This window comes from Lontra canadensis, unplaced genomic scaffold (assembly GCF_010015895.1).
Source record: "Lontra canadensis isolate GAN:19392208 unplaced genomic scaffold, GSC_riverotter_1.0 scaffold4, whole genome shotgun sequence".
Lineage (NCBI taxonomy): Eukaryota > Metazoa > Chordata > Mammalia > Carnivora > Mustelidae > Lontra > Lontra canadensis.
In genome coordinates this window covers 39,516,880-39,540,650 of record NW_022630998.1, presented here as the reverse complement: position 1 = coordinate 39,540,650, position 23,771 = coordinate 39,516,880, and the positions used below count along the sequence as shown (strand labels likewise).

Here is a 23,771-nt window from a genome sequence, read left to right as displayed (position 1 = left end):
CTGCTCATCGCTCTGATCTACGCTCAGGGCAGAATCTCAGAGGAAGATCTATATGGGGCATGCCACCCATCCAAGCCTCAGAAGTAAAGGAAAAGGGCAACAGAGGCAATGCATTTGCTGCTGAGCAAGCTGCTGTTCCAGGCTTAATCTTTCCCCACTCATTTGCCCACCCCCAGAAGCCAAGCCAAGAGGATGGAATCCTCTTTTCCATCTTTTATGCACTACTAGTAACCCAAAAAGACTTTAAGGCTGAAAGCTCCCATTCCTGCCTGCAACCCAGATGGAGCCATCAGCCCTTTCACAACCTGGACAAAGCAGCTGATTGCAGCCACATGACAGCAAAGTGCCACTGAGTTAATGGAATATCTATGAAAACAAATATACAATAGTTTTTTTCAAGTTAAAAAAAAATGTGAATACAACCAATAACTGTGTTTTAGGATCCTATGTTAAGCTAGGCTCAAAAGTGAGACAAAGACATAGCTGTTGCTATGGTGGCCACAGTATTTGACTTCTTTAGGATTTCCCATAATCCCATGCAAGTCTAGAACAGTCTCCTTTATTAGTAATACTTATACTAACTATATTTTTAGGAGTGAATCAATGAGTACTTATAAAAGGGTGCAACATACTGAGAAGCATGTTTTTGAATATTTAGATCTTTTTAATTTTCAAATTTTGAAAAAAAAATTTTATTTGAGAGAGAAAGAGAGCGAGCATGAAAAGGGGAGGGGCAGAGGGAGATAGAGAATCTCAAGTAGACTCCCTCCTGAGCATGGAGCCCAATGTGGGGCTCAATATCATGACCTGAGCCAAAACCAAGAGTCAGACGCTCAACCGACTGAGCCACCCAGGTGCCCCAATATCTTTTTTTTTTTTTAATCATACTGAAGGGAAGCTTCCTTTTCAGTTTGTGCATGTAACTAAGAATGATAAGAAAGATCAAAATATATAATAGCATCACTAATTAAAAGGTACACAACATTTCCCATGTGCATTATCCTCAGCACTTTATATATACTTTTTCGTTTTTATAGAGTAGGAAACAAAACTGAAAAGGATAAAATCTAGCCTGAGAGCTTGCAATAAAGCCAAGACAGGTGGTTTTTATTTTTACTACAGTGTTTGAAAAAGACTACTGGTGGCTGTTGAGCATCAGTGGTTAGCTTCATTTAGACAGCCAGCTTTACAAAAAAATGTGTCACTCTGAACACGAGAATCACACTTGGCACAGCAGGGTGTTCCTATCATGAGAGGAATGTAGAGGAGAAGACAACAGGTTCTTATACCAGAGTAGCCTGACAGGGTTAGTAAGCTGGGTAACCCCTCACCAAGACCCACCCCAGATCTCTTCTCTTGAGTTGTTCAGATTCCCCAGAGAGGACTCCTCCAGGCTCCTCCCTGAGAGGGATAATAATCCTTGCATTGCCAAATCCAGAGTCCTTCTGGTTCAGTCTCTGCAGAAAGAAAATCACCAGTCTTCTGCTAGGGTTGGAGAGAAACAATCTGGGTGTTTCACTACGTGTTATGAAAACTTTCCATTAATCCTCTTCCCTTGCTGCTTTTTCTTTATGAGATTTTGTAGGGTCCTACAGGACGGATGCTCTTGCAGCCAAATTTCTTCTCCTGCCAGCTTCAGTGGTAGCTTTCTCTTTCTGCTAAGTGTGTTATCTCCTGTCCGCGTATTTTACAACTTTCAAAATTTTGTTCCTGTTGACTCCTGTTCTCTTTATTTTGTAGATTTTTTTAACCTTTTATTGTCACGTTTGTGGATGTTTTATAAGGGAATGGAGCTAAGAACTTATGTTCAACATCACATTTAATCAGAAGACTTCCATAAGCCATTTGATCTCTGTGAACTAAAAAAAAATGTACTTGAAACATTCAAATATATTTCAGCAGTAATATTCTCTGCTTAAAGAAGAACACACTTTGAGGAAGATACTTAACTCTCTTGATTTCCACTTCAATAAATTACAAAAGGCTAGATCAGAGAACAGTCCTTTAATGACCCCATTAACTCTAATATCCTTCAATAAAGGCCCAAAGTAAGTCATAATGCTATAACATGAATTATTTGTTCAATCTAAAATATTTTATTGAAAGCACTGTGCACATATATTAAGACCCTAATATGTGGATGGTAAGTTAAGTGTTAAAAAATATTAAGACATGGTCCCTAAATTGTAATATTCTCTCTTTTTTTCTGGGGATAAAAAGGATAACCACATGTAACAACATTATTCACGATTACTCAAAAAAGGAAACAAAGTTTAATCAAGCTTGGCAAATTCTCTTTTAAGAAGGTAGAAAATTCAGAAAAAGGTAGAAAATTATGTAATATTGCAACAATGTCTTAAAAAGATGAAACTTCAGCCATATTCATAGAACTTTCTCTGCTCTGATGATTTAAAAAAAAATGATTTCTCTATACATGAAGGGTCAAGAAGCTAGGGGACTAGATCTCACAAAACCATGAGACCAGTACAATAGGAAGGATCCAGCTCAGGCTGAAGCACCAAGGCACTTCCGTGTCAACTTTCTGGTAAATTAGGCAGCAGAGCTGATGCCAGAGCCCAGGATCCTGGCATATCGATATGGAGATCTCTATGTATCAGAAGAGAGGGAGAAAAAGATCACCTGTACTTATTATCCTTAGGGTTCAAACAAAGTTAACACCATTTCCCCCACTCTTGGAATTCTATACATGGAACCCCTTACTTTACATGTGAGGAGGAGAGCTGCCGTCTAACAGAGGCAGGAAACTGCCAGACTGTAGTGAATACGGTCCCGCATGAGAATGAGGACCAAGGTCTCCTCTTTCGCACACTGTGGAGACCCACAGGCGTGCTGGCACAATGCAGCAATAAGGCACCTGAAAGCACCTGCTTCCCGGTGCACGCAACGGAACTTCTCATTCCTTGCAAATGCCACACAGGATGTGACATTACACACAAGCCATGTCACTAGGTGTATTTTACTTTCACCAATTCAGGGGACAATAAAAACCCAAAGGGTTTTTGAGTTAAAAATTATACTTCAGTGAATTCAGGTCTTTGGAAAGTCAGGACTGTTGCATATGTTTAATAATCTTGTGCTTTCTGGCTACAACTGTCCTTTGCTTTAGAGAAGCACCTGCTGCCAAGAATGTGAAGGTGATTTTTAATCACTGAGTCAAATAAGTATGTGAGATTTAGTACCTCTATAAAGAAGAGCTTATCCTTCACACTGATAATGTAATACATTTATTGATATGCATTCACTAAACACATATACATCTGAAATAAGGATTGCAGACGTGGACAAAGGGCTAAAGCCTATATATTAGTTCAGTACCCATCTGTCTCTGGTATGACATGAACGAATACTAGGACTTTCCCGCTGCCCAGGGCCATGCCTCGAGAGCTCTCCTCTTGCAAGGCACTCAGATGACAATACCGACACAAGGTGTTCAGTCACAAAAGACTGCTCAACAGTTTTTGAACTCTGACATTTTTCCAGTCACTGTGTTCACCGCTTTCTAAAGATTATTTCATTTGTATATCAGAAGAGCTCTATGTAAAGTATGTATGCTATTATCTCCATTTTACAGATGAGGAACCTCAACATCAAAAGGTTAGATGACTTCCCCAATGTCAGGCAATTAGGATGAAACAAGGCCAGGATTTAAACCCAGACAGTCTGACTCCAGAGCTCTTGACCACTGAGCTATACCGCTTCATACTATAATCGGGTGATTTTATTTTTTAAAAATTTTATTTGTGACAACATTTTATTATTTTTTTTAAGTAAGCTCTATGCCCAATGTGGGGCTTGAACTCAGGACCCTGAGATCAAGAGTCACATGCTCTACCAATGGAGCCAGCCAGGCGCCTCTAATCAGGTAGATTTTTTTTTTTTATAATTTTATTTTTTATAAACATATATATATATATTTTTTTTCCCCCCAGGGGTACAGGTCTGTGAATCTCCACGTTTACACACTTCACAGCACTCACCATAGCACATACCCTACCCAATGTCCATAACCACCCCCCTCCCAACCCCCCTCTGCCCAGCAACCCTCAGTTTGTTTTGTGAGATTAAGAGTCACTTATGGTTTGTCTCCCTCCCAATAGATTTTAAGGTAAAATTTCTATTAACTTTCTACCAAAAGACTGGGGCTTCATAATGCTTCAATCAGGGTATCAACAATGACGCAGGAGGTGCTATTCCAATTAAAATTACCCTGTAGGAGGAGTTTTGGGCTAGAAAACTTGTCATTTTCAGAAATTAGAGATAAAATCATTTGGTTTGAATCATACTGAATGAAAGTCACTGCCCTTTCTCTCCTGGTCCTGGAATGCAAAAATCTAGATGTTTAGCAAGCTACCTCAGCCCCAGAATTTCCACTATTATTCACTAACGACAATCAAATGTCACCATTTGCTATTACATCTCTTTCAATTAGCAATAATCGCGCCTCAGATAAACCTCACTGGCTACGATACTGCCACTGCACAAAGCTGCTATTACATCTCTTTAATGACCATATGCATCTAATGAGATCACAGACATGTCTATCTGGGTATATCTGATATTTTCCATGCATAATGGAATTCTATGTTTCATTCCTATCATGTATATACATATACTCATAGATAAGAAAATGCTATCAAATGGATTACTATGCACCTTATATTTAAGAAGCAGAGCTACATCCATTCCAAAAACTTAAATACCTAAAGGTATTAATAAATAAATAGGTAAAATAAAATTTAAGAGAAAGGGTAGATAGAGACTTAAAATAAAATTTAAGAGGAGAAAGGACCTAGGCTGACTTAGTGGCAAGACATCCTCTTGTGAGAATACTGTAGAGCTCTTAAGGGATGCTTCCACTTGTCCATTCACCCCCTTCACCTTCTTCATTATTCAAAAGTGCGCTTGCAATGATAAGGCAAACCTGGAAAGAACTATTTGACAGTTTCATTATGTAAATTATATTAACTGAAACTTCATGTATTGCCCTCTCGCTTTTCTCCCAGCTATTCAAGGCATTTTAGCAATGTAGTGGGAGTGACTGCAGAAATGTATGGGTGAGGGAGAGTGAAAGTGGTTCAGAAAGAAGCCTCACTGAGACAGGGGAATTATTCCATGTGCTCTGATTTTAGGCATCTGCCCAAGTGAATCTTAATGAGTCTACAACAATGCGCATTTTCTCATAAAATGCCCACCAATCTTGTACTCACACCTCTATGCTAACTCTTGCTCTGTTATCAGAGCTCAAGAATAAGAAGAAAACATTAAGAGATTCCTTTAAGTTCAATGCATTCATCCATTGATCATCAGAAGGTAATACTATTCTTACAAGATGCTGTGGTATATCCTATACAGAACAACCAGACATGCCATTCTTGGTAACCTCTGGATTTAAAGGCAGTCCCTAAGATGATTTCCTAAAGAAATACAAAGATAAGTATAAGAGATAAATAAAACAGATGTACAACTATATGTCATTTATATACCACTGACAGGAAGGAAACTCAACCACCATAAGGTATCCCATGTACGTGAAACTTGGGCTTTGATTCCCTACCCCCCCCCAATGCTATTTATAATTTGGTGGAATTTTTATATAGCTGTACCCTATTACAAATAGCTTTGTAACTCTGGGAAAATCTTTTATTCCTTCTCTCTTAAGCTTTCCAGCTCTGTAAATTACATTATTTTGAACAGCTCAAATAGATTATGAGTCTATAATATAACCCTGCCTTTGGAAGACTATAAATACTTCTATTATTTTTTCTCCCCACATGAAAAGGACTACAGGCTCCCCCAACCGCCCCACTTCCCCGCTAATAAGTCTTTCTCTTCTCTCACTCTGGGACAATAGAGAAAAACTGACCACCAAGCCCACTACACTTACCCACAAGCCTGAATTAATTGACTCTGGCCTGGTGGTAGTTCTACTGCTCCCATGGAGAGGTATGTGCATTGGTTTAATGGTTACCCTGTTTCATAACACCAAAATTTCATATTCTAGGCTATGGTGGGAAGAAAGTTAGACTCACACTTTTATGACACTCCAAATGCAGTAGTATTTCACTTTGTTAATATTTATTTAATGTGGTTTCAAGTGGTGGTGGTAAAGAGATTTTAAGTGGCTGTCTCAGTTGAGATGGAATTTTGTGATTATGTAGAGTAGCAGAATGCACTGCTTATTCACCCAAGGATTTGGTCTACAAGAAGTTCAAAGACTTGGAGAGTGACTAAAACTTAGAGTCCCTGCCATCAGAATATCTTCAGAGATCAAGAGTCTAAGACAAACAGAGATGGATGGCATTAAAGACACCTGACCAGAGAATCTGGTGGGAAAGCTCATAAATCTAAATGAATGGACCTGCTGCTCCAAAATGCACTGATGTGTACTGTGTGATATAAAGAAGCCTACTATGTTTGATTTTTGTTTTTAGAAGCTTATCAAGTAAAGGGGGACAACACATTTTCTGCTTTCTAGGATCAAGGCTGAACATGAGTCATTTTGTTTTCATGATTTCAATGACCAGAAAGACTTTGGATAGAAATGTAGGTAATAAAATAGCTTACCTAGATGCAGAAAACCATTGAATCTGTATCTCCAGCCCAAATATGGCCCACAGCTGCAGACCCATATAGTCAATTGCTTCCCAGACATCTCCATTCGGATTTCACACAGGTTCTTCATAGACAACATATTCAGAACTAAGCATATCTACTTTATTGCCCTCTCTCAACTACATTTAAACTTTGTTTTCTTAATCTTCAATGATCTAAGATTACTTCAATTACCCAAAATGCATCACCTGAATTCTACTACGAGACTTCCTGAATCTCTTAGCTCTGTTCTACCCAGTTTAAAAGTCTAATTCTTCCAGTGGCTTCTTTAAAAGACCGCATTTGAAAGCCTTTTCTTCTTCTTCTTTTTTTTAATGGCAAGAAACTATCTTTTCTGATATAAATGTAGTGATTTTCTTATAAATTCAGTCAGTATATAAGTACAGAGAAGTAAAAATCACCTGAATCCTCACAACCAAGAGCCAGTTTTCCACTATTTAATCAATCCTCTAGTCATCTAACTAATCTCTCCTAATATTGGGCATATTTCACTACTAAAAACAAAACTATAGCTAATTTTCTTGACCCATGTATAGATTTTTCCTTACAATAAATTCTTTCCAAAAAGTACCAATTTAAGTTACTCCCAGAGTTTGTTGAGAATGTCTGTTGCCATCAGAATGAATATTGGTCAACTTTTAACCATCTTCAATATGACAGGCCAAAAGTACTTCATTATGCTATTTGCATATTCGACTTAATGCTAAGGCTGAACCTCTTTTCATATATGCTTACTGGGTATTTGCCTTCCTTGTTTCTGGAACTGCCTTTGTACTTCTTTCCTATCGTATGTGTATCTTTCTATTACTTATAGTTTAGAATTATTAAGTTTATTAACAAAGAATTTTTTTGTTTTGTTTTTTAAGATTTTATTTATTTATTTGATAGACAGAGATCACAAGTAGGCAGAGAGGCAGGCAGAGAGAGAGAAGGGGAAGCAGGCTCCCTGCTGCAGAGAGAGCCTGATGCGGGGCTCGATCCCAGGACCCTGAGATCATGACCTGAGCCAAAGGCAGAGGCTTTAACCCACTGAGCCACCCAGGCGCCCCAAGAATTAATGTTTTAATTACTCTTTCTTATTTTTTTGCATCATATGACTTAGATTAAGGAACTCTGTCTTTTACTTTTTAGATGTTCTTAGGGACAAATCTGTTGTCTTTTACTGTATGATTATTGACATTTATGTCAAGTCCAGAAAGGTTTCTATGTGTCAAGATTACAAAAGCATTTATATATTTTATTTTTACATAGTAAGAAGGTTTCTGTTTTTAAATTTAAATCTGTAGTCACTTGGAATCTATTCTGGTATGAGGAAACAGGAAAGCGTAATGAGTATCTTCCCATTACATATTTCCTAAGTTATACATCCAGTCTTCCAGGCATTGATGACTGTATTACCTTGTTTTCTTTCTCCTTTCTATCTACTGATTCCTAATTTTAAGATAATCACACATACGTTTTTTACTGTGTTCTGAGTGAAACAAGGCTCCACTTACAAAATATATCATAGAGAGAACAGTTTACCACAATATAATCAGAAAGGGAAGAGGGAATCTCCTGCTCCTTATCCTACAAACTGAAAAAAAAAAATCTGTTTATCTTCTTGTGCTAAAAAGAGCACAAAGATAAAATGGCTGGCCATTGAGAGAATGTGTAAAATCACTACATCATAAAATATGTATCTGATATAAAAAAATCTTCATCTAACAGTGAAGCAGTCAAGTAGTCAAAATGTTATTACAAGTAATTAGATGGTTTAAAATATACATGAAATACTGAGCAGGTGTTTCCAGGGCAACAAAACACCAAGTTTCAGAGTACTTTCTACAATAATTAACTAAATCTTTTACATTTAAGTGGCACCTTCCCCATGCTTCTAAAGACTGCTACACTGGTGTGATTAAAATATGATCAGGAAACTATAATTTAAAATATGTATCTTCATGCTAATCACTCATGGGAAAAAGAAAACAAAAGTAAAAAACTTAGTGCATTCTGGATGCTGTACTGTACTTTTGTACTAGATTATGAGAGAATAGTAACAGTAGAAAAACTGAAAAAACAAAAACAAAAACAAAACACCCCTCATTTTCAGCAGCAATAGCCCTGATACTCATGCATTATTTATGAGTATTATAAGAGAACTGCTAATATCCCTATCATGAAGCAAAACAAGGATTGGTCATAATTATCCACAATTTCTTTCTTGTCCATTGCCCACTCCCTGCACTCCATCATGGCCTTAAGATAAATGTTACATAAATTTCATCTGTAGGCCAATTCTAGTCTGTTGGCAGTGGTCAGTGTATTGCTGTACTGAGGAGTCTAAGGCCATGTCACAACAGCTGAAATGCGCCCATGATCAAAGAGTAATAAGCACCAATATAAGTTGCCGTCCCTATAAAGTACCACTCTCCTCTGCTCCTGAACTCCTTCCATTCAGCAAGTTCAAACACATACACCCATGCACACACTATATTAAGTTCTATTTGGGAAAAATGGTATGGCATAATGGTTAAAAAAATTGGGTTTTAACTCTCTGGCCTAGCTTTGACTCCGTGGCCAGCTACTTCCTACCTACCAGCTGTATAGGATTTCAGGCAAGTCACTTAATTTTTTCTGATTCTTGATGTCCTTATCTACAAAATGAGGAAAATAAAAGTTCCACTTTAAAGGTTTTACAGCAACTCAATCAGTAACATACGATTATGTGTCAGCAATGAGGGCTATTATCACCTCTACTAATAATAGTGTCATTTTCATGGGGCCTATTATCTGGGGGGGGGGGGGATAAACAAACAAAAAAACACACAAAAAAACAAAAAAACCCACACCCATACACAAACTCAGAAAAAGCATTCCAAAGCTCAGTAATAACAATGCAGCAAACAGTAAATACTAACTAGATACTAGGCTCAGATGAATGCTAGAGACACGAAGACAAATACGACAAAGCCACCACTGCGCTGCTGCTGCATACTCCATTAGAAGAAAACCAAGTGTTATACGAAAATCTACACTCTAGTCAACATTAATGAACAAATTCTCCATAAGGAACAAGGGTAATGAAAGCAAGTAGACAGAAGAAAAGGAGAAGAGAGCTCCAACCCACTAATGGGAGAGAGAACGTATACTTCACAGGAATTCTCCCAGGAACAAAGTGGCAGGCCTTCACGCCCACTTCTCATAACTTGTGTGACAGTGAATTTTACATCAACTTGATTGGGCCACAGGGTATCAGATATTTGGTTAACCTTATTTTGTATGTCTGTGCAGGTGTTCCTGGATGAGATTAACATTTGAATCAGCAGACTGAAAAAAAACAGATTGCCCTCCTCAGTGTGGGTGGGTCTTATCCAATCTGTTAAAATCCTGACTAGAACAAAAAAGGCTGAGTGAGAGAAGATTCTCTGCTAACTTTCTTTGAGCTGGAACATCAGTTTTCTCTCGCCTTTGAACTCAGACTGGAACTAAAGCATTGGCTCTCCTGGGTTTTCAGCTTGCTGGCCCAACCCTGCCAGCAAGGTTGTCACTTCTCAGCCTCCATAATCACGTGAGCCAACTTCATACAATAAAACAATCTCTCAATCTCTCTCAATATACACAAATATTTATGATAGGATATAAATAATGTAATAGGGCATTTTATTCAACAGAACCAACAGCAGATACACACACACACACATACATACACACACTATAATATGGATGAACCTTGAAAACATCTGTGTGTATGTGTGTGTATCTCCTATCTCTGGAGAACTCAGATTAACAGAATCTGTAAGTACTGAATGAAACCCCTATTTGGTTCAATCATTTTCATGACTGGGTTCACCACACAGCCCACCCCTGTAAAAACCCAAAAGTTAGGTTTCTGCCCTTTGGCTACAAGGTACCAAGTTTCGTGGTATGAAAGGCACTCTGGTTTGTAACACCTCTTTAAAAAAAAAAAAAGGCATTTCTCCTTGATTATCTCCTAGGGCTTTTCTCTATCAGTAACACAATGAACTAAAGAACATTAGACCGTTAAGGTCTTTGAGGGTAGGCACTCGTCAGTATTTGTGACAGTATCCAGGTTTGTGCGTAACAGGAACATAAACTCAAAATGGATCAGCGATCTAAATATAAAACCGAAACCCATTAAACTCTTAGAAGAAAACATGGGGTAAATCTTCATGACACTGGATTCAGCAATGGATTCTTACATAGAATTAAAAGTATGAATAACAAAAGAAAAAACCCAGATGATTGGAAATCATCAAAATCAAACTTCTGTGCATTAAAGGGCATTACCAGAAAGGCAAAAAGACAACATTCAGAGTGGGAGAAAATATTTACAAATCATATACTGGTAAGAGTTTAATAAGAATATATAAAGAACTCTTACAATTCAACAACAAAGAACCTAGTTAAAAAAAACTGCAGAGCACTTCAATAAACATTTCTCTAAAGAAGATATACAAATGACCAACAAACACATGAAAAGATGCTTAACATCATTAGTCATTAAGGAAATGCAAATCAAAATCACAATGAGATAACACTCATACCTACTAGGAGAACAATAATAGAAAAATGGAAACCTGGTGAGGATGTGGAAAAAATGGAACCCTGTACATTGCTGGTAGGAAAGAAAAAAGGTTTATCCACTGTGGAAAATTTGGCAGAGTTTGGCAGTTCCTCCAAAAGCAAACAGAGAGAAGCCTCGGTGGCTCAGTTGAGCATCCATCTCTTGATTTCAGCTCTGGTCATGATCTCAGGGTCCTGGGATTGAGCCCTGGGGCAGGCTCCCCACTTGACGGGGAGTCTGCTTAAGGATTCTCTCCCTCTCCCTCTGACCCTCTTCCTGCTCACTCATGTGTTCTCTCTCAAATCAATGAATCTTTAAAAAAAGCTAAATAATTACCACACGATCCAGCAATTCTAGGTACATACCCAAAAGAAGCGAAAACAGATACTCAAATAAAGGTACACACATATTTGTAATGGCACTATTCACAGTAGCTAAAAGGTGGAAACATAACCTCCACCAACAGATGAATGGACAAACAACTGTAGCATATTCTTACAAAGGAATATTGTTTAGCTACAAAAAAAGGACTGAAGTATTGATATATGCTATAATATGGATGAAATGTGAAAACATTATTCTAAGTGAAAGAAGTCAATTACAAAAGGTCACATACTGTATGATTCTATTTATATGAAATAGAGAGAAAAGGTAAATCCACAGACATGAGAAGTAGAGTACAGTTGCCCAGGGTTGGAGAGAGAGGGTCATGAAGAACAATTGTTTCATGGATATAGGGTTTCCTTTCGGAGTGATGAAAATGTTTTGGAACTAGATAAAGGTGGTTATTGCACAAAATTGTGAATATACTCAATGTCACTGATTGTTCACTTTGCTTAATTTTGGAAAAAAATGGTTAATTTTTGTTATGTAAATATCATATTAAAAAAGATACAGAGTGTGTGATGAGTTGAATGGTGTTTTCTCCCCTCACCTCCCCCTGCAAACACAATGAAATCCTAATCTCAAGTACCTTTGAATGTGACCTTATTTGGAAACAGGGCCCATGCAACTGTAACCAATTTAGGATGAAGTCATTAGGGGAGTCCTAGTCTAATACAACTGATGTCCTTAGAAGAAGACAGAAGTCAGACAGACAAATACAGAAAGGTATGTGATCACAGCAGCAGAGATTGCAGTAATACATCTAAAAGCCAACTCCAACGATTAACAAAAATACTAGAAACTAAGAGAAACGTATGGACCAGATTCTCCCTCAGAATCTCTAGAGAGAGCATGTCTCCTACTGACACATTCATCTCAGACCTCCAGTCAGAACTGTTAGAGAATAAATATCTGTCATTTGAAGCTACCTAGTTTGTGGCAGTTTGTTATAGCAGCCCTGTGAAACTAACACACAATGCACTAGACAAGTAGCTAATAGACTTAGAGATGGAAGTAAGAATAAAGCCGGGAAAGCAACTAGATTTTGAAGAGAGTCCAGACAGGAAATTTAGAGTATCTCTATGGGGAGAACTGGGGGAAAAAATGCTTAAGACAGCAACAGAAGAGTTGCAGATACTCATTTATTTATTTAACAGGCAATTATTGAACACTTATTGCCTGTAGGGTAGTTTTTAATGCTCTTTGCTAATTATCATTTTATTAGACAAGGTTTACTCAAAACGCAGATAACCTCACAATTTGATATTATCACAAAGCTAGGCCACATGTGACCAACGTAATATAACCTGAGCAATACAAACTCAGTGCTACTCAGAGTGCAAGTCAGAGGATTATCACTGGCTAAAGTGATCTGAAATGGGATGGAGTCTGGACACTTAATATTTGGCAGATTTTTTAAAGGGAAAGGAATGAATTCCCAGGGTAAGAGCAGGGCCCTGTTTATAGAGGAAATACAATTAATACTTGTTAAACAAATTGAATGAGCCAGGAACAATAATTCCATAATGTAGGGTTTTTGTTAGGGATTAGTGGTATCAGCCTGGAAAATAGGTTGGAACCAAATTATATAAACAGTCTGGTCTACCCTTGAAATATGTGGCATCAAGAATAGGACTGAGCCATAAGGGGTGGAAAGGCTGGAAAACCATTTTATTCCTCCTCTAATGTCTAATCTAGTAAATGATAGTGGACCTGTGATGAAAGTCAGAACACATGAGTCATGCAGCTTTATCACCTCAATAAAGAAAGTTTATTTGGACAGATGTCTCAAAGAGTTATAAAATAAGTGTATGATTAACAGCCACACTTTTATTCTACCATAGGGAATTGTTAATCCAAGAAGCCATACATACTGACTTGTAAAATATAAGCAATATCTAGTGTCTTAATTTAAAAAGGAGCTTGGTTGTTAGGAAAACCAAGAATATGACTTCACTGTAGATCTATGACATTAATGAATTTAACTTTAAGGTCAAATACCTTATTTTTTTTAATTTTTTTTTAAGATTTTATTTATTTATTTGACAGAGAGAGATCACAAGTAGACGGAGAGGCAGGCAGAGAGAGAGAGAGGGAAGCAGGCTCCCTGCTGCACAGAGAGCCTGATGCGGGACTCGATCCCAGGGACCTGAGATCATGACCTGAGCCGAAGGCAGCGGCTTAACCCACTGAGCCACCCAGGTGCCCCTCAAATACCTTATTTTAAACCACTGATTAGAATTTTGAAATGAAACCAGGATTCTGATTTGAAATCCATTAATGGTATTTCTTCTACTTTGAAGATTACTATAAATAAAATTTGAATATGGACACCAGAAACAAAAAAATAGAATAGAGAACAGGTTACAGCTTGACACAGGATTATATTTTATAGGACACACAAGGGGAAGACACAAGAATGTAGAGGGAGAAACAACAGGCCTTGTTGGAATGCATTAAAAAATAAATGAAAGATGTCAGGATATTACAAGTAAATCATGAAGAACAAAAGAAAGGAGTGAGAATTTGAGGGAGCACATATAATTACCTATATGGCAGCTCTTTTATTGTCAGAGAACTGAAAAGACATTGGATCTGGTAAATCAGATATATATATATTACTTCCTCCTATTTCTAAGACCCACACCTTTCTGTCTGACCTGATCTTAATGTGTCAAGGACGTGGGTATCCCTATCAACTTCCCTCAAGGACCAGTAGATATAGTATACATACAATTGCCCCAAATCCTAATTCTAGTAAAGGAGTTGAACAGCACCTTTCCCAAGGCCTGGATTTAAATGGAGGTGAAGGTCCCCAAAGTGGTACCATGTGCTATTTCATGTTCTATATATCTGCTGTTGACTATAACATAGTTATAGGCACAGAAATGAATAGAAAGGAAATGTTCTTGAACTACAGAAGAGGCAGCCATACAGAAGGAACCAGAAATGTGCTATGTGTTACCACTAGGTTCATGAAACTTTCTTCATAGCAAAAAACACGCTGAATTTTATAGCAAAAGGGACCCCAAACCTTCCCAAACTGTGGCTCAGAGCTCTAGGAAAAGCCATCAAGGAAGCATTTCCCCTTTGTACCTTTACAATGCTTTTAACCTTTCCAGAACATTTCTACATGTATGAGCTAAGTGATTTCTATACAACTTTCTATCTTTATTTTAAAGATGAGAAAATTGAGGTCACCAAGGCTAAGTGACCTGACCAGGATCAGACTATCATCATTTTGGGAGAACCACAGGGAACGTTCGCTTCCAGTCTAAGGCTTACTACCAACCACACTACTTTCCTATTCTATTTAACAACGAAATTTATTTGAAACTGCCTAAAAACGTATCCTTACTCGTTTATTAAATGGGTTCAAATAATGTATAAACAAAAGAAGACAACGTGTACACAGTCAGGATTTTAAGTGGCATTAATTTGCTATAGACTTTGTTCCATCATTCATTCAACAAATATTTATTAAGGGTCAGCAATGTTCCAGGCACGGATAAGTGCTGGGAATACAAAATCAAATAAGATACAATCATTATCTCCAAAAATTCACCTCGGATTGCCAGTTCTCTAGAAATGCATTTTGTTTGAAGTCCAAAGTGTCTGCCATCAAAATCAAATTTACTGCTGCCAAATAGGCAGAGATCAAAACAAATTAAAAAGAATCTGTCCTATGTTGCAGTAATAAGATATCAAGATTTTTTAAAACAATGTGCATTCAGAGACTGCTTTCCAAGTAAATATCCAGGTGAACTATATCAATCACTATAAAATAGTTGGCCAAAATGATTTCACAGTAGAGGCCAAACGATTATTATCTAAAAAGAAAGGTAGTATTTAGAAATGGAGAAAGGGCGAGAGAGAGAGATCTAGAGGCATTAAAAACTACTTTTGCAGTGACTCCCGACTTCAAAAGCAGCTTCAACAGTTTTCCTACTTGGTTTCAAATCTATATTGTATCCAGAGACTTGAGAGTAAACTTTGCTTCTATGGCAGACAAAGAGCACACTAGAAATAGCAAAAATTAAAAAAAGAAAGAAAGAAAGAAAGAAAGAAAGAAAGAAAGAAAGAAAGAAACTGAAAAGCCAACTCCTTGAAGTATGGTAAAATTACAGAATTACAAACAGGACAAATTTAATTTATCATAGGACTATAACCACAACGTAACCTTATTCTCAAAATCCTTCTCTTTCAATCTTCTAAAAAGCCCAGAGGCTAACAAATCAAAAACAAGTATTAGGCAACTTTTGCCTTTTCCTTAAAAAGATATTATTATTCTCTTTGTACCACTGAGTATCTCTGAATAGGAAGTATTTTGGAACACTAGGGAAAGTGATATGAACATGCCAGAAATAGGAGAATGTACTTTCAGAAGGATAAAATACATCACCACAATTTAATGATGATATACATTTAATCTACCTAAATGTTTGTGGAGTTAACAAATAATGTTTTTATGAAATGGTATGATGTGGGAAGTAAGTGTTCTTTTAGGCTTAGAGGAAGAAACTCAAGTTTCAAAAGATCTAAGATCAAGTGAGCTGTCACTCACTTGCCTAGTTCTTTCGACTTTGGAAGTTTCTCCTCTGGCCGACTTCCTTCACCCACAAAATAAGTGCAAGAACAATACCTGCCCTTTCAGTTTTGCAGGCTTTTTCAAGAGGATAATAAACAACGAGATGATGATGTACTTTTGGAGAGACACAAGTAATTATTATTATTTGACCTTCACCATGATGACCCACAGTGTCAGTCCAATTGATGGGTGGCCTACTGGACTTTCAAGAGGTTTATTTACTCTCATCCCAATCTGGGCATTCCTAAAGGCAGGGAGTTATTGAGTGTGACCAGCCACTTGTACTCCCACTTAAGGAAGCACATTATTGAATGATGTAATTAGCCAGCTCTGGGGCTAACAGCTCAGATGGGGAGGAGGAGGCAAGGGAAGGAGTATGCATCTGGCTTTCCTAGTAATTCTTTCACTGACTACATTATTAATATGATGCAGTATAATTTGAGATTGTTATGATTGTAAAGTGGTTCATTTTGAGCGCTGCCCAAAGGTACAAATAGGGACAAAAGCCAGCCCTAGCAACTGTGTAACTGGGTACAAGGATGCATCTTTCAGGAAAGCTACCTTTTCCCCTAATTTATCTGCTTAGAAGAGGCAATTTTTTTTCTTGTTCACATAAACATGCCCTAAAGGCTTTCTGAGGCCCTGGTCACCTATCTAGGACTTTCCAGCCATCACTTGAGCCTCCCCACTAAAGAAAGGGAGGGAAAAAAGTATACCCAAACAAGGTATTTGGAAAATATTTCTAACAATTAACAAGGCTGCTAAGTACAGGAGAAAGGGAAACAGTAGAGGCTGAGTGAAGGGATGGACAGAATTATGAACTTTTACTCAGATAATTAAAACATATTCAGAAGCTAAGATGATCAAAACAAATGTGATACTATTAGATGAAAAAACAAACCAGTGGAATAGCACCGAAAATTCAGAGACAGACCCAAACTCAAACAAGAAATTAGTATATGATAAAGTGGCATAAATTAGCAGTAGGCAAGAGGTATTTTTTTTTTTTAAATGACATTAGGATAACTGGTTAGCCTTATTTTTTTTTTAATGTGGGTATGTGTATGTGTGGATCTGTACATCACATAATTAAACCAAAATAAACTCCAGATGAACTGTATATTTACATGTTAAAAATGAAAGTATACACTCATTGAAGGATAATATGGGGAAGTTTCTGTGATGGAGAATTGTCATCCTTAGATAAATGGAAAATCCATAAAGGAAAAGATTGATAAATTCAAGTACCTTAAAAAAAAAAAAAAAGTCTACACAACAAAGACTACCATAAAGCAAAACAATTTACAAAAACAGAAAGAAATGAGAAAAATAAGAATATTCATCATCCAAAGCTATTCCCTAACCATTGAGAGGTCCTACAAATTAAGAAAAAGACCAACAAAGCAGTAGAAGGAGAAGATAAAAGATAAGAAAGCTCAAAGAAATACGAATGACTGTTAAGCATGTTAGAACATGTCAACATCACCAAAAAAGAAAAATACAAAATTATACTGAGAAGATCTACATCTGTTCAAAAATATGAATTTCTAATTAAAATCTTCTTAATAAGAAAACTCCAGGCCCACCCAGATGACTTCAATGATGAATGCTATCAAATATTAAAGAAATAAAATCTTATACAAAATTTCAGAAAAATAGAACATTTCCTAAAACATTTTATGACATCACATAATCCTGATGCCAAAACCACACAAGGATGTTATAAGCAAAAAAATTTAGAGACCAGTATGATGAATAACACAGACACAAATATCTTTGACAAATATTAACAAGTTTACTTTCAAGAATTTTTGCAACAGAATGGAGAAAAATGGCTGGTTCTATTATAATTCACTATTATAACAATAATTTACATATGACAACATATGACCACCTTTACTTTAGTAGAAATAATATTTAATAGAACTTAGATCCAATCATGATAAAAACTGTCAGGAAACTAGGAATAAAAGCGAACTTCCTCAACCTGATAAAGAGCATCTATAAAAAAAAAAAAAACTAACATCATTCCTAAAGGTGAAACAGTAAATTACTTTCTGCCAAGACTGGGAACAAAGCAAGGATACGTGCCCCTGTCCTTTTATTGAACATTGTATTGGAAGTCCTAGATAGTGCAATAAAGCAAGAAAAAGAAATTAAAAGGCCTAAAATTTGGAGGGATATAAACTGTATTTCTACTCACAGACAAAATGACTGGATATGTAGAAAACATTAAACAATCTACAAACAACTACTAGAAATTAGTCAGTGAATTTATCACAGTCTCAGGATACAAGGTCGTGAAATAAAAATCAACTGTATTTCTAATAAACTTGGAAAATAAAATAAATAAATATATGTATATATTTTTTAAGAGAGTGTGTGTGTGCATGAAAAAGCAAGTGGAGGGGTACAGGAAGAGAGATAATGTCAGGCAGGCTCCACACCTAGCATGGAGCCCAACTCAGGGATCAGTCTCATGACCCTGAGATCATGACTTGAGCTGAAATCAAGAACCAATTGAGCCACTCAGGTGCCCCGGAAAATAAAATTTAGAAAAATAACTTCACTCACAGTAACATAAAAACCCCTAAAATATTTAGCAATAAATTTAGCAAAAGACTTGCAAGATCCCTACAATGAAATTTATAAAGCATTGCTGAGAAAGAGGCACAAATAAATAAACAAATAAATAAATAAAAGAGTCAAACCCATCTTCACGGGTTGGAAGACTCAATATATTATGACATCATATAAGGTCCCAATTAAGATGCCAATTCTTCTTAACAGATTTAATAATATCCCAATCAGAATCCCAGTAGGCCTGTTTAAGGAAAACGGACAATCTCATTCCAAAATGTGTATGGGAATGTAAAGGACCTAGAGTAACAGAATAACATTAAAAAAGAACAAAGGTGAAGGACTTAACACTATCTGGCTTCAAAAGCTACAGCAATAAGAGTATAGCATGATGAATGGAAAATAACACAGAAAGCAGGAACATCCGTAAGGGGAAAAAAGTACTTCAACACTTAAATCATATGCAAGAATTGGTTTGAGATATAAAATTAAACTGAGACATAGAATCTAAAATGATGACATTTTAAAGAAGAAAACAGAAGAATATCTACAACTGAGGGGTAGGCAATAACTACTTAGGACACAGAAAACAATAACCATAAAATTAAAGATAGTTAGATTTTATTTCATCAAAATTAAAAACTTCTACTCATCAAAACAACCCATTAAGAAACTAAATAAATAGCAAAGCCTTATATTAGGAGAAAGTATCTGCAAAACACATACACAACAAAAAATACTGAGAATTAGATTTCTCACTGCCAGAAGAGAATTACAAAATTAGGGAAGGGGCAAGTCTAAAAGCAAAAGAGAAATGTTAAGAGTGGAACTGGAGGCATTAGCAAGGAGATGGCTTAAAATAAATATTTGTATATATAAAATAAACATATATAAAAATATAATCCAGGTAAATGGATCGATTGATTTGCTAGCTCTGTCCACTGAGAAAGTCTGGGAAAAATAATACCCCCCCAACAGACCATACCCTCTAAGCAGACTGACTTCTGAATGCCATTCTCCTCAAAAAAAAAAAACTGAGGCTCTTTGGAAAAATGGCTCATTCAAGGGTGGGGGGCAGGTAAAGTGGAAGATGACACTGAAAAATCTTTTTGTCTAGAATATAAGAAAATGCTTAAAGAAGGATAGGACATACCAAAACAATGTAAGAAACAGGGTTTCCTATTCACCAAATAGAGAACATTTTGAGCATCAAACTAAGTAATGTGCTAGAACTTACTGAATAAAATTAAGTCATAAGTCCTTATGATAAAAATCAATGAATAAATAAATGAGGAAGGACAAGTTCTTTTTTTACAAGTGGAATGCTAACTAAAATACAGAAGGAATGGTACAATTAGAAAATCATGAAAGGAGGGGCGCCTGGGTGGCTCAGTGGGTTAAGCCTTTGCCTTCAGCTCAGGTCATGATCTCAGGGTCCTGGGATCACGTCCCGCATCGCATCGGGCTCTCTGCTCAGCAGGGAGCTTCCTTCCCCCCTCTCTCTCTCTCTGCCTGCCTCTCTGCCTATGTGATCTTTCTCTGTCAAATAAATAAATAAAATCTTAAAAAAAAAAAAAAGAAGAAAATCATCAAAGGATGCTAATATTAGTAGGTGAAAATCTGATGAGGAACAGGATATTTCATAATCTCAAAGTGTCTCCTTACACGTTATTTACTAATTACAGAGAGAGACAGCTGAATTTATAGTGGCCCAGTCTGGTAGATACCACCTTAATAAGGTGATGAAAATTAACATTACCAATATCGGAATGAATCACCATTATGCATTTCCTGATAATGACACATTGAGAATGCAGCATCAGTTCTGTGGTACTCCCGGCCACAAACTCCTTCCTTCCTAGGAACTATCAAGGAATCCTAACTGGGTAACAGTCTACAGTATAATTGGCCTGTACTTTTAAAAAAACGTCAAGGTCAAGAAACACACATTCACACACACGCACACAAGCTGAGAAACTGATTCAAATTAAAGGAGACTAAAGAGATATAACAACTAAATATAATGTATGATCCTTACTAGGATCCTGGGCTAGGAAAAAAAAGTAACAGCCATAAAGAACATTCATAAGGCAACTGACAAAATTTGAATACCGACTACTACTAAATTATACTACTGTAGTACTGTTAAATGTTCTGATTTTAATCATTGCAAGTAGTTATGTAGGAGAAATGCCTAAATAAAAGGTCAACTTATCAGTATTAATAAACAGTATCTGTGTAAGTTGGGTATCTACCAGTTAACAAGGTCATCTTTCTTCTTCTGGACCCCTGTAAAAAGGAGCACATGCCAGCCATTTGCTGTTATCTAGTATTTGCTACAGGGCTGATGAAATTCGTATCTATATTTGGCATGGTTTGAAGAAGAGCCATCCAATGGACTGTTCCTCCTCAAGCTCCAAGGTACAAAATCAGAGAGCTCAGAAATAAGTTTATGTGTTAGTCTTTACATTTTTCCCAACAAAACAAAAGAGTAAGTAAGGGTAGATGAAATGACACCCTGATTTTTCTCTGCAAATTTTAAGGACAGGAGAAAATAAGTGAGGGTACTGATCAAAGATTGGCAGACCAAGGCCTATGGACTACATCCGGCCTACAGCCTGTTTCTGTACAGCTTTTGATCTAAAAAGAGTTCTTATGTTTTTAAAGGACTGTATATAGAAAAGAGCCATATGAGGCCCAAGACTGTTATCCCTAAAAGTGGGTAGTTATCTGGCCCAAACATATCACTCTGTCTTTCTTGCCAAAGTAGACTCTGATTCAAGCTGGCCAGTTCTACCTCAAGACTTTTTTAAAGAGGAAGTGGTAAGAAATTAGCCTCCAATTTTGTTCAAATAAATTTTTTAACAAATGTGAAAACAGAATTTTTTGTGTGTGTTTTGGGAGAAGAGATTAAGTGCAGCTAAAGGCTCCCAATATACATCTCCGGAACCTATTCCTACACCTCCTCCATCCTTCTTCACATGTAAATAATTTCCTGAATTTAGTTTTTCATTGTTAAGCATGTTTTTATACTCTTACATTTTATACATGTATCCCCATAGACATATAAACTACCGCATTGCTTTGCATGTTTTCAAACTACATAAACATTACACTATATGTATGATTCCTCCTTTTTTTCACTCATTACGCTTTTGAGATGACCAAGCTGAGATGTATGGCTTTAATTCATTCTTTCTAACTGTTGTCCGGAATTCTGGCCTTTGGCTTGTCTTTTAATTTAATGGTACTAATTTAATTTGTTAATGGTTTATTTGTTAATTTATGGTATATAACTTTTTAATGCATTAAAATTTATCAATCTTTTACTAGTTGTTTGTTTCTTGTTCAAAAAACTCCTCCACAATATCATACAAATATTATTTTCCTAAAAGTTTTGTGTTTTTGTCAACTGAAGTTTTTAATCCACCTGAACAAAATGTATGTGTTTGTGTGTTCTGAGGTAGGAATTAATTTTTTTTCTATACAATGAACTGTCCAAGTACCATTTATTAACTAATCTTTCTCCTTTGATGTGTAAAGCAACTCTAGTTTCCATATGTGCACATATTCATTTCTGGGCTCTCTCCATTTGGTTCCACTAGTCTAAGACAGCATCTCATTTTTACTTACTGTCGCTTTCTAAGTCATGTTATGTATCCACTAGACCAATCATTTCATCTTAGTCTTTTTAAAAGTGTCTCAGTTATTCTTGGTCCTTTACACTTTCATTTGCATTTCAGAATCATCTTCTCTGGGTCCACCAAAAAATTCTGCCAAGATTTTGGTTGGACTTCCATTGACTTTATAGAAGAAATCTGAGTTAGTGTCAACTAGTTCAAAACAAATTAAATGAAAAGATGTAGCTGAAAGCCCAGCAGGTAACACACTAGTTAGAAAGTGATTTTTAAAAAATAAATTGCAACTCAGTTTCCCATAAAATAGGCCACACAAATAGGAACTCTTATTGAGTTCTACATCTGGGGAAAAAACACAGTAAAATAAAATAAATAGTGGGGAATGCTGACAGCGTTAAATTTTATCTTTAGACATTCTGGGCGGCTCTGTGTACTCCAAATATCAGTGCTAAACTCACTGGAGGCAGTCCCTTAATTTCTATTTCAACTGTTTAAATGTTTTTCTGTCATGCTCCCAGCGCTCAGAACACACCTATCCTTTCAGTTCTAATCTACATTTTGATAAATGATTCACTAGTATCTTATCAGAAACCAGTTCTGGTGCAGGTTGTTCTTAACCTGCAATCACCTTCTTTGGGCTTCTCCCTTCTCCACAGCTGGGATGCAGATGACTTTCTGCTGCCCCCTTCTGGTTTTTGGCCACGGTAAGCTTAGCAACATTATACCTTAAATGAGTTATCCTTTAGGGTTAGGCAGCGTCTCCCCACCACGTGATAGCCTTATCATCTGCACGCTACACTATGAGTGTTCATAAGCATCTATCTCTCCCTATCCCTGAGTCCTGATACTCTCTGTACTTTGATGCCCCAGGTGGGGGTGGTGACAATGGTGGGGGACTATTAGTCTTTGTAACCGAAATTAGAGTTCAAAAGACACTTTCCCTAAGGAAAGAAGTATGGGTAAAGGAAACATCCTTGGTCTTCAAGATATTACAATGTAGGGCAGATAACATTAAAGCTAAAATTTACTGAGTACCAACCTACTTTGTACCAAGACTGTTCTAAGGATTTTATATATTAATTTCTTCAAGTCTCATAACTATCTTAAAGCACAAGCACTATATTAATCCCCATTTTAATGATGAAGAAACTGAGGGATAGAGAATGTTAAGACAGCCCCTCTGGGATTCAAATCTAGACAGAGTGGCTCCAGAGGCCATGCTCTTATCTACTATACTAACCTGCTTCTCAAGTAGAGAAAAAATAAGAAATACATACTTCTGACTAGTCAAAAGAAAAAAAAAAAAAGCCACATAGGCATGGCTGAGTAGATAAGAAGAAAATGCTGTAGCAGAGGGTCAGAGACATCACATTCAAAT

General features: G+C 36.7%; 1 protein-coding gene and 1 non-coding gene across 3 annotated transcripts in view; both read right to left on the bottom strand.

The window, feature by feature from the left end:
• The window catches only part of MRPS27 (mitochondrial ribosomal protein S27), an 85,730-nt gene that overhangs the window by 31,075 nt on the left and 30,884 nt on the right, over window positions 1–23,771 (bottom strand). The window contains exon 2 of one of the 2 annotated variants that reach the window (XM_032848805.1): window positions 5,348–5,435. The exons of the other annotated variant lie outside the window; for it this stretch is intronic. Coding sequence (XP_032704696.1) covers window positions 5,348–5,391 — 44 coding nt within the window. The 5' untranslated portion in view covers window positions 5,392–5,435. The remainder of the gene's footprint in view (window positions 1–5,347; window positions 5,436–23,771) is intronic. 2 annotated transcript variants of the gene reach the window in all.
• LOC116864002 lies at window positions 4,365–4,507 on the bottom strand. The gene has a single exon (XR_004381898.1). It is a non-coding gene; the product is annotated as a U4 spliceosomal RNA (small nuclear RNA).